The 12,468-nt window shown below is 46.6% G+C and overlaps 1 protein-coding gene and 1 pseudogene across 1 annotated transcript; one reads left to right on the plus strand and one right to left on the minus strand.

Annotated features, from left to right (window-relative positions):
- Window positions 1-849: 849 nt before the first annotated feature.
- Window positions 850-1,368, minus strand: LOC137971395 (uncharacterized protein F54H12.2-like). Its single transcript, XM_068818230.1, has one exon. The coding sequence runs from the start codon at window positions 1,366-1,368 to the stop codon at window positions 850-852; it is 519 nt and encodes a 172-aa protein (XP_068674331.1).
- Window positions 1,369-9,690: 8,322 nt separating this feature from the next.
- LOC137971371 (craniofacial development protein 2-like) lies at window positions 9,691-10,275 on the plus strand (annotated as a pseudogene).
- The last annotated feature ends 2,193 nt before the right edge of the window (window positions 10,276-12,468 follow it).

Here is a 12,468-nt window from a genome sequence, read left to right on the forward strand (position 1 = left end):
CAAGACATGTGGTACACCCAAAAATGTTTTTTAATGCATAATCATACGCTCATGCGGCGTACAACATTGATTCGAGGGAAGGGCATTCAACTCGTTCACGATCTGACAACGTACTTGTCGACGAGATATGTCCAGGTTTGACCCTAATTAGATGCACGCGGATTTCAATAAGCGTCATGAAGTGTCCCCTTGCTCTTCTAGCCAACTTCAACATCACTTGCGTTTCAGAATACAGACTATTTATGTCACAAAGTGTCCCCCAAATGATGCTCTTTAAGTGAAGATTAACTGCTTCATTTACCCAAAGCTGAGAATAACGCTAGCCTTTACCCTTACCTTATTGTTGAAAATAGGTAGCAAATGCTTGGACTTAAAGGCACACTTTGTGTTGGATGTCAAAATTGGGCGTGCATCTAATTAGGGTCAAACCTGGACATAAGTGTTGTCGACCTACCAATCGGTCGTTGGCTACAAAATCGTTCGGAGAAAATCCTCTGACAAAATCGAGCATCGTTCATCCCCATACCCTTTCCTTCAAGCCGTACTTTTCAAGGCTTGTAGTGTCTGGTCGTTCCATTGAACAAAGTCCCATTCGTCGTCTAGCCACCTCTCCAAATCTGGAACGTGATAGGGAGTCCGTAACTGTCCATTACTTCACATCTGCCTTTCTCCGTCCACAATCCTAACCAATGTTGTCCCGGGTCCCCTCATGGAGCCGTATTGATGGTAATCCGTCCGATGGATGGACCCCGTGAAAGACGCGTTTCAAGACCGGATTGTCCGAAGCTAAATGGCGTAAGGTCACGTCACTCAATGGCACGAATTCCATCGTTTTTTCTTTCCTTCAGCTCACTGGTACTTCTTATAACTGATGGTACCGCTCGTGCCTACTTGGAAAGTATCTTCAAACTCTCCCCACACGAGAACGGTGATGTTCTTATTAGGAGAGGCATTATACTGGATCTCCAAACGGCACTGGCCTTTTTGTTTTGGATTTCGATGATGTGGCGAATCGGCATCGCCATTGGGTACATTGTTGAACGTGAACAAGGTACAATTCTTCCCATATCCCCAGTTGCCGAGTTGGATCATGTGCGGACGATGATGCAGCACGGAACCACTGGTTTCCAAGAGACGATGATAGCCTACAAGATCTTTCCGCGTATCGGTTCCATTCAATTCCAACGTCGGATATGGATATTCTTCCCCACTGACGACCTGATGGACACACGTCGCTCCAAAGTCTTGGAAGGCATACGGGTAGTACTCCAAATCCCCATTAAACACTTTACTGTCCAACAATCCCACCACCACACGGTCGGGAAGACGTCCTAGAAACACATTGTCTTTCATCCACAAGGTCGCCATCAAACGAGAAGGTTCGGATCTCACTTCGGACGATCGGATAATTGGCCCATTGACGCCTTACATCAATTTTAATCATGAGATCGTTGTACACACCGGAATTCAGGTCGACACTACAGATGTAAAAGGTCACTTTAATGTCCTCTCGACCCAAGGTGACATATCTTTTGACCCCAGTACCGCTGGTCTTGGTACCAAAGAGAAGGAAGTCGGGCTTGTTGCAAAAGAGTTCCAGGACCATTTATATATGAGGCACTAGCAAACGTCCTGTTCGCATGGCTGCCAAATGGGGATACATGATCATCTTAGCTTTGTTGTTTCCGTAAAAAATCTTGGTCGCTGTCTTTAGGGCATTGGTATCGTTGTTCGCCCACCCTGCCGTGGTGGATATGTCGTCGTCCACTCCTGTAGCAGCCAATTGTTCGGTCACGTTCAAATAATTCACTCAACCTTGAGGGGCCAGCAAGGTATTGCCATCGTCTCGACTGTAATTCAATAGCGTTTCGATGAAAGCCTTTTACATGTACGTATCGGTCTGTTCGCTCATCAAGACACCACCCAATCGTAGATTGATTTGTTTGAAGAGTCCATGACCTAGATTGTTGGTGACGTACATAAATTTGGTGTCAGTAGCATCTGAGGCAGCGTTGGTATCGGCTACGATCCCATTGGTTGAAGACGAATTCAACTTCAGTTCTATTTCAAAATAATTGTGTCCCAAATCGATGAACTCGTCCAAGCCAGGAATAGTAAGGGAAATGGGAACGATGCCCATCATGGTTTGACTTTACGGCACCATCCCGTAAGAATCGATGGTTACGTTCGTCGAAGGTACGGTAAACACGTCCAGACTCATTGTCGTCGTATTTGTTGTTTTCTCCTTCTTCTTCTTCGTCTTTGTGGAGATCGTCTTGCTACTTTGGGTATCAGCCAGCCGCCGTACTGAAGTGAAGGATCTCCTCCTTTTATACCAACCGTATTGGTGGACTGACGTCGACGGTACGCCCGTTGACGACGCAACTGCGAATGCACGCTTATGGGTCGGAGTTTCATCGTCGAAAGATGGAAGTCACGCTTCCTTTGGCTTTTTTATGGGCCTGTCGTCCTCCGGCTTTGAGACCGGCTTTCACCAACGATCCCGCTTTTTGTTTCAATCCTCGTTTCTACGACTGTCCCACCACTTCTCCTGCGTCTCCTAACGAACGACCACTCGCTGCAGCTTGAAGTCCCGATTGCATGGGGTTCATTAACACAGGCGATGCAATCTTGATCAGATCTTCGGTAACACCCGATCCCTGTTTGTGACCACGAAGGTACGGGGGATGATACCGTGTCAAACTACCGCCACACATGATGACAATGACGATGGTCTCCCGACAGTGTTCCCTGTTTTTATACTTGCTGGGACGGCCGTGCCCGGAATTGGAAGGTGACAATGGTTCTACTGCCTTTGGCAAAATCCACCAGGTTTCCATTACTCTCGCCCAAACTGACTTCGATCACATCCAAATACTCTCGACGCATGGGCATCCATTGAGTGTGGATCGGTTTGAAGTAGACCACACCCGATCCATCTTGTCGGTAATGCACTTCTCGTGTCAGCGGATGCTCGGAATCCCCCATAAAGTTACTGCTCACCACATCCGAATACACGAACAAGGTCTGCGACTTTTGGGACGCCGACTGACCAAAAGCAACATTCAAGTTCATGAATCGACATGCCACGGTCTGACTTAAATAGAGTCTTTCCCCTGGAACGTACTTCCAGTAACGTGGAGCACCACTGGCCTGGGACAGTTCTGTGACGAGCTGTCTATACATTCTTTTGTTGTCTTTTTCGTAAAACGAATACTCGAGGTTAGGACCCAGAGTCACTTTTCCAGGGATATCCTTCTGGATCCATCCCATGTTGTAGGCCAAAGGAAACTGAATCAGGAAGGTCATGACACCATTGCTGAGCGATCCCACGTCTGCCACTTTCTTCCTCTCGAGGATGAGTTCCTCACCCTCCCATCGAAACGTGGGAAGTTGGGTATTGTAGGCGTACTCCATATTGCTCGTCACCAATTCCTTTTGCACCTGTCTGTCTAGTTCCTCTATCACTTCCATCATGAATCCGACCCCATCGACGATCTCGGATTTGCGTTGGAGAAGAGGCGTCTTCTTCACATGACTTGTTTTCAATTCCATCTTCTCAGGGGACGTTCTCGAGTCCTTCACATGTCGTCCTAACACCGTGTCGTCAATATTGTCCAAGATCCTAGACATGTTCACTCCTACACTTTGACCATCCGGCCACGTTGTTGTACAATCTTTTTCACACGGAATAAAGCTTCGTTCGGGACGGTGACCTTCTGCACGGCTTGTTAGTAGAAACTACCTTCTAAAGGAGTTCCGTCCCATTCTTTCAATTTGTACGTAACGATGGGTCCGGGTACCACTCGTTGTACCACAAACACTTCTTCCGTCCATCCAGGCAAATATCCTTTCTTGAAAGGACGATGTTTCTTACTGAGTCGGACACGATCGCCTGCCTTGAGTTTCGGATGAGGACGCCATTTCATTCGTTTGCCATACAAGGTGGTCCACACTGTCGCCTCATTCTTATCCGTTACGTCGCGTGATGCCATCACAATACTCCGATGAACACTCCGGCTGTATCCATCGAGGAATTGGGGCAATACGTTTAGATGCGTTCGTGTATTACGAGCCGTGAAATAACGATACATGCGTTGCTTTAACGTACGATTAAATAGTTCGATCACGGACGCTTTGGCATCTCCGTGCGTCGAAAAATGATGAATGCCTTCTTTTTCCAACATGCGTTTGAAGGGCGCATTGTAAAACTCTTTCCCTTCATCGGTTTGTAAACGTAACGGTTTTCGTCCACTTTGTCGCAAAATCCTCTCAAAGGCTTCCGTCACGCCTACTCCCGTCTTGTTCTTGACGGGTATGGCCCATGCATACTTGGACAACACATCGATCACCGTCAGCAGATGCCGATTTCCCCCATTCAATTTCTTAAGAGGCTGTATCTCCGCCAGATCTGCTTGCCATTGATCGTCCTTGTAAAACACCAAGACGGGAGAGGTTTGGAAGCGTCGATGTACCGGTCGGTGAAGCGTATAGGCCAATTCGCCCTGCAATTCTTCTCAAGCCTCCTTCAAGGTCAATCCTTGCGCCTTGGCATATCTAGCCACACCACCTAAGGCTCCAGGGGTTCCAGGATCCGTGTAAGCCGTGACGCCTGACGCACGGTTGTTCCGTTTGCGTTTCGGCATGACTTGGTGAGGAGGAGTCGGACCGCCAATTCCAAGACACTAAGAAGGTCCTTGACATAACGCTGCTCCAGGGTCTGCCACATATGATAGGCTCTGTTGGGTCCGACGGTTCTCGTCAATCACATAAGATACACGACAAAGTGAGACCATTTATAGTCCGCCTCTCGTTTCATAGCTGCGAACTTGGCGATGGCATCGATAGGTTCTTTGGTTGGAAACCCATCCCATTGATCGTCCCCGCCAAGACATTTCACGAGTTCCCGACAAACCCACATCAAGATCGACCAACGCAGTCGTCGTCCGTACTCGCGATAAGGGAGATCTACCAATCGTTCTAAACCCACCCTCAATACGCGACCACCCAGTTCAGCACACGACATCATCAACACTACACAATTTCAACATTCAATTTTATCTATACTTTTTTTTTACTACAAGGTCAAATCCATGAAACACGCTTTCAGAAGATCAAGGGTGATGGGTTGGGTCTTCTCCAAACGCTTGCACCATCACCATGTCCTCTTGATCATGTCTTGGCCACGCCGGAACTTCTCTTGTTCTTCTCTTTCGGTTTCTTTGGCTCTGAGATAATCGTACCCACTCAATCGTCTCTTGAGGATACTGTTGGACCATTCGCTATCCACCCACTAGAAAAACTTGCAAGACTCATCTTGTCTACAGGCCAGGAAAAACCGACCCTTATTGGGCGACTCTGGGTTCACAGTCCATGACAGACGGGTCTTCTCATTGTGGAAACAATTCCAGGGTCCTCGTCGTATGTCTAAATGAAGCTGTGCCTCAATGGCATCGGTCCAGGTTTGCATTCGATTGGCACCCATCACCCAGAAAGGACATACATCATCGAAATCTCGACAGTACATGTACGGGGTCCCATTCTTGGACAACCCTCCACTCAAAGGGGTAGCATAAAACGGACACAGCACGTCTCCTGAGGGTTGAATGAGAGGGGGTGAGGATTGTGACGACACTGGTGATACATTCAAAGGTGTTGGTGGTGGTGGTACAGGTTCAGGAGCAGGCCAAGGAGTCGTCACCGTGGCGGGTTCCAACAGTACACCCACATCCTGTTGATGCACCATTCCTTCAGCCAATTTCACAGGTCCTTGAGGTGGTACTAGCGATGGTGGTGGTGAAATGGGTTTGACCACCATCATCATTTCTTCGTAGGAAGGCAACTCGAGTGGTACGGAGGCTAGAAGCACATTCAACTCTCGGGGGGCTTCATTGAGCTCCTCCTCTTTCTTCTGTTTGTGTTCTCTCCGTTTAACACCTGCTTTCTGACGAGCTTCTTTGTAAATCTTTACAGGCGATTCTGCCAACTGACGAACAGGTCTCTTTCCTTTCACGAGTGTACTCCTCTTCTTCATACTCATCATGTCCCATCCACTCATCGTTCTTGTGACGGTCCTCGCTCGGGCGACATCCACTTTTATAACCCTCCGAACGTGTCTATCCCGTGAACGATGGTTCACGAGGATGTCACGTGGACGAGCCTTATAAAAGGTCGTATCTTCTGACCTAACACAACCACATCATGTCTCGTACAGATGCAGCCACACAAACGGAAGAAGATTCTACGACCTTAAGAATCAATCGTGGAGATGCAAGGGTTGTCGGTACGACAAGAACCAATTACCCTTATTGGCTTTGAAAACGTGGGCACCGGACAGAAATTTTTATGAATGCTGATATGTCTTTGACGCCGCCCACGATCCCTACCCAGATGTCGGTGACTTCTACTCCGAACGGGACATGCCCGATCGCTACTACTTCCCCGGCTACGGCTTCCCCGACGACGACGACCACTCACCCTCTCGATGAAGTGTCCATTTTCATCGATCTGGAATATTTTTGCAGCGAACGTCAAATCTTGCCCAGAGAACTCGGATGGTGTGACCATACTGGAATCTATCACGGGTCCATTCACTACAGACCTAGTGTGGAATGGCCCAATCTGTCAGCCAAAGATCGACGTACGGCTCATCATGTCTCCAGACAGGTCCATGGTCTCCCCTACTATCCACGAGAATCCTATCATGTAGCCAGTGAACTCGTGGCGGACGTACGTCTCTATTAACAATTCAGGACCCCCCAACGTTTTCTGGTAGCCTACAAGGGCGGTCACGAAGGCACTTGGCTACAAACCTGGCAGATTCCTCACCTCGATCTAGAGACTCCAGGATGTCCCAAGTTCGAAGATCTACCACGTCTAAGTTCAGTGAGCTCTTGCGGACAACACGACCGTCCCTTAGAACTCCATTGCCTTCAAATCGAATGCTACCATTTCGTTCAGAGGATGCGATATCAGCGTCTGTTGTCTTACGACAAACGTTACATCAATCACGAACGAACTCAAAGATTCCTAGCCAGCCAAAAACACTCTATACCCTTACGTCCCGCCCAGAGGACTTATCCTCAACCCAAGTTTCGTTTCCTTAAGGAACATATGTCAAACAACAAGATGCAATAAACATATGTTTTAATTACAAACGGTGTCTTTCGTCTGACAATCTACGAAGATCATGAAATACAGGCGAATCCATTTCTCTAAGGTATCTCTGGTACAATTCTTCCCGGGTCCTTCGGTTAAAGTTAAGCCACTCTGTAAAATGACGATGAGGAAACCGGTACTCCCACCATACAATAAACCGACAGTTCTGGGAAGCATTCTCCACTCTAATAAACAGAACATTAAAAATGTCAGTGGTGTAATAGTCTTTCCAACATGGATAAATCATCATCCCCAATCTCCACAAAGTCAAACCTGTCTTCCTCGTCGCTGTCATCCGACATAATGTATAACGCCTCGGGTTCTGTATCCAGTTCCCATATGGTGCGTGTCACAGCATCAAACACTTGATGTAGGACGCCCTCGTGTTCATCAGAAGGGTAGCCCTGCTTATCATTGCCATTTAGATAAACATGTCTGCAATGAGGGCAGCACCAATGGTGTCGACTCATCCACAATGTAAACAAACAGCCTACATGTATTGTTTGGTGACAACAACCCATGTCCACAGAGAGTTCAGGGCGTACATGACATCCATGAATCCCTTGGGGTAGTTCCCTGCTGAGCTTATTCAAAAACTCTGCCACCTTCTTGTTGCTTTCAAGTTCGTACACATCTTCGTTACATACGATGCATGGGAATTCTCTGGTCTCCTCCACAACGAGAAATTGGGCTGTGGGTTTCACCTTCTCGACCCAACGAAGCGCCGCCTTCATCTCTGCTTCCTTGTCTTCTTTTCGTTTCGGTTGATCTTGTCGGATTGAGACACTAAAAGTGGGACCCCTCATCGCCATCACGTTGACAATGGTGCGATTCCGTTCTTCTTGTTGTACTCTTCTCATATTTCTACTAAGCTACAAACAACTACCCATAGATGTCGCAAAAGAACAATCACATCGGTCTCTCCATCTCATCGCCTCTTTTAAGTCTCCCTTGCCCTCGTTCTCATGAGGAGACCTTTCCTGAGGGGATACCCCCCATCCCCCCTCTTCTGGGTCACCTGACCGGTCAGGTACTCCTATAAGAGAAAGCACCCATCATCTTCGATAGTCATTCTCTTCTTCACATTCTACTCAGATGCTTCGTCAATATGCCACCATACACGCGCTTGCAAGCTCGAAGGGCAAGGCAGACCGAACGCCACAGGCGGTTGATGTCACGCCTCCTGGAACTCTACCAACATTTACAGGAGAACAGGTCACAAAGACAACCAATGTGTGATATGCCTGGAATACTTCCTAACGGAACCACATGCCTTAGAACATCTAGCATTCACAGCCATCTGCCGTCATCTAGGGAGCAAGAGGAACCAAAAGTACCGGTCACTCCCCATGCAAATGTTTTGTTGCAAACAGATGGTACACGACAGATGTCTCTATGCCTTCCTATCCACCCATTACGGGTATAAGCATCGGAACCAGAGGGAAGAATGGAAGTGTCCTCACTGTAGGACAAGTTTGATACTGGTGGCCTCACGGCATTTCCCGGACCTTGCCATGGAATCCACACCACTCAACCGCAACAATGTCTGGAGGAACTTGTTCGACAGTTAGGGACACTACCAGCACCCGTCCTCCCCAAGACACTCTATCCTTTATTTATGGATCCGTTGACAACCTTCATGTACTACCAGAACATTGTGTCACCCTCGAAGAAACATTTTGTCATCAGTTTTTCATTGTTATTTCTCTTTTTATTTGGGTAGTGGGGTTCTGGATCCCACTACCATATTTTTTAGGGACGAGGTTAGGCACCAGGCCTCCTCAAACGTTCCCGTTTGTCATTAGGCTGGCATTCATTAAACCGTTTATGATTCGTCAAAAAATACATTTGGTGTGTGTTTACATGATACCCTAACCCAACGTCACTCAGGAGAGAGGGGCTACTCCATCTTGTTTTTGGTGGACTTTGACCCCAATCCTTAAGCAATCAAATCGCTTCATTTTCACCTGTGCACGTGATAATGGCCGCCCTGATGACGTCATAAAAATTTTAACCAATCGGAAGCCTCGTTGTATCGGGATTAACCAATCAGAAGCCTCCTTTCATATATGGCCTATATCAGCCCATAGTACTACTCTTGGGCCCAAAACGATGGTACGACTTGCGACATGGAACGTCCGCACAATGTTTGAAACTGGTAAGACGGCACAGGTTACGAAGGAGATGAAAAGATATGACCTGGATATCCTTGGTGTTAGTGAATGTAGATGGACTGGCGCAGGAAGGAAGAAGACAAGTGATGGCCTTACACTTTTGTTTTCTGGGAAGAAAAATGCACATGCAAATGGTGTTGCCCTTATCATCAACAGAAGTATAGAAAAGACCCTCATTGAATGGGAACCTGTCAGCGATAGAATCATCAGAGCAAGGTTCCATTCCAAATATTGTAAGCCTACTATACTACAATGTTATGCCCCTACTAACGAGGCCGAAGATGAGGTAAAAGACGACTGGTATGAACAGCTCCAGTATGAAGTATCCAAAGTCCCTCAACACGACTTGCTCCTGATAATGGGAGATATTAATGCTAAAGTTGGCCTGGACAACAGCAGCTGCAAAGCTGCTATGGGGAAGCATGGCTGTAGGAGTATTAATGACAATGGAGAAAGGCTGTTTAATTTTTGTCTGAACAATAACCGTATAATAGGGGGTACAATCTTCCCCCACAAGATCATTCACAAACTGACCTGGAAATCCCCCGATGGTCGTACAGTCAATCAGATCAACCACGTAACAATCAACAAGAAGTGGAGGAGATCCCTTCTGGATGTAAAAGTATATCGGGGTGCAGATGTAAGCAGTGATCACTACATGTTATTTGCCAAAATTAAGCTAAAGCTTATGGCTGTAGACTCCAATAAACAATGCAGGAGAGTGTATGACATCAACCGATTGAAATCGCAAGAGATCAGAAGAAACTTCGGCATTGAGTTTAAGAACAGGTTTGCTGCACTCGCCGCTCTTGAGGATGAAATAGATCATAGATCAGGACCCAGTGGAGTGTTCATGGAATCGATTCAAGGAGTCGTATGCTGATGCTGCAAAGAAAACTGTTGGCTTTAAGAAAAAGAAGACCAAGAAATGGTTATCAGCTGAAACTCGGGCCAGATTAGAAGCTAGAAGGAAGACAAAGGAGAAGATGTTGAATGCTAAATCGTCAAGGCAGATTGAACGAACACAGCAGGAGTATAAGATCAGAGATAGGGAAGTCAAGCGCAGTGCAAGAAAGGACAAGAGGAACTTCATCAAGAAACTGGCTAGCGAAGCTGAGGAAGCAGCAGAGAAGAAAGATTTTGGAACAATTTACAAGGTCACTAAGCAGCTTTGTGGCAACATCACTAATCACAGCATGCCAGTAAAAGACAAGCAGAGGCAGATGATAACAACAGAAAGGGAGCAAGCTGCTAGGTGGGTTCAACACTTTGAAGAAGTCCTTAACCGGCCAGACCCAGAGGAACCAGCATGTTACGAAAAATAGTATTGCGTGACAAGCGTTACTGTCTAGACGCTTCCCGAGAGTTCGTCGTAGTTTGTTTATTTTTAGGTTTGTGCATAAGCGTTTCTAAATCGGTGTGTTTTGTAATCTTTCTATAATTAGAATGATTACTAATTTAGAAAGTTCTAGAAATTTATTGTCAGAGTATATAAGTAGACGAGTCCAAGCGGAGTGTTTTTCTAACTAGTTTTTCACAAGCGAAGAGAGTTGGCGTTGGCCGTGTTTATTCAAGTGTGACAGAAGCAGTGTTTATTCAAGTTGGCGGAGGCCGTGTAAGTTTATTGAGTACGTGTTATTCAGAGTGTTACTCCGTGGAAACTACGTTCATTTTGGAATAAATCTTCTTGTTGTTGTTCCGACAACCCTGCGTTCAGATTAGTTTGCAAACTACCTTTCCTCAAAACACACGAACTCGTAACATTGGGGGCCTGTCCGGGAGAGGAATTCATTTGTTTGCCTACTACAGAAACCAGGAAAGGACAATTCAAGAAGGAGTTACAGCTAAAGTAAGGAGAACTGTGCAAGAGAGTATATTGTGTTTTTGCTGTGGAATACTGCTATGGAAATGGAAAAGCTTTTGCAGATGGGGAAAGAATTTGGATTGCAAGGAGAAAAGCTGCTCGAGTTTGTAGAGAAGCAACAAAAGTTAGAACAAGAAAGAAGGAGGGAAGAGGAAGAAAAAAGAAGGGAAGAGGAAGAAAAACAAGAAAAACGAAGACAATTGGAGGAAGAAAGAGAAGAAAAGCGTAGGCGGTTTGAAGAAGAAAAGGAAGAGAGACGTCGATTACTTGAAGAAGATAGAAGAAGAGAAGATGAAGAGAGAGAAACTAGGCGACAAGAACGCGAACTAAGAAAATTGGAGATGGAAGCCGAGCTGTTGAAACAGAAAGAGGCTATTGAAGCGGCAAGAAGAGAACATGAGCTGGAGATTGCACGTTTGGCTGTGGAGAATGCTGACGGACGTTCTGAAGTGAGAGAGGATCGGGCTAAGGCACCTAAACTCCCCTCGTTTGTTGATGGTAGAGACGATTTGGACGCGTATTCGCAGAGGTTCGAGAGATTTGCCGAGACAGCTAAGTGGAAAAAAGATGGATGGGCATCGAAGCTCAGTGCTCTGTTGTCTGGACGGGCACTAGAAGTGTATTCACGTCTATCGGAGGACGCAGCTAAGGATTATGACAAGGTAAAGATTGCGTTAATGAAGAGATATGACCTTACCGAAGACGGCTATCGTCGAAAATTTAGAGCATCCAAACCAGAAGTTGACGAAAGTCCGGAGCAGTTTATTGTGCGACTGGACAGATACCTGTTACGTTGGCTAGAGCTCTCGGATACTGCGCAATCCTTTGATGGTCTTAAGGACTTGCTCGTGAAAGAACAATTTATTGACTCTTGCCCTAAGGATTTGGCAATTCACCTACGAGAAAGGGCACCTGAGACTCTAGCAAAGATTGCGAAGATCGCTGACCAGTACTTGGAGGCTCATGGTAAACATTTGTTCAGCTCAGCGAGCAGAAAGTCAACAGTGCAGCCTGAGAGGGACGAGGCCAAGAACATGCAGATTAATCCACCAGCTCTGCATTGCTTTAAGTGCAACACCCGAGGTCATAAAGCTGTCAACTGCCCAACCCTAACAAGAAAGTGTTTCCTATGTGGCAAGCAAGGTCATGAAGCTAGAAACTGTCGGTCAGGTGGACGCACATCAGGAGGACAAAGTAAGGATGGTAACCCTGTGCAGCGTGGTCAAGTGAGTGCCAGTTGTCTAGTTCAACCACCTGAGGTTAAACCTACTG

The sequence above is a fragment of the Montipora foliosa genome, chromosome 9, assembly GCF_036669935.1.
Source record: "Montipora foliosa isolate CH-2021 chromosome 9, ASM3666993v2, whole genome shotgun sequence".
Classification (NCBI taxonomy): Eukaryota; Metazoa; Cnidaria; class Anthozoa; order Scleractinia; family Acroporidae; genus Montipora; species Montipora foliosa.

Bases quoted from the DNA above. Each gene is read 5' to 3' on its own strand.
- LOC137971395 (XM_068818230.1), bottom strand. From the start codon at position 1,368: ATGGCGACCTTGTGGATGAAAGACAATGTGTTTCTAGGACGTCTTCCC.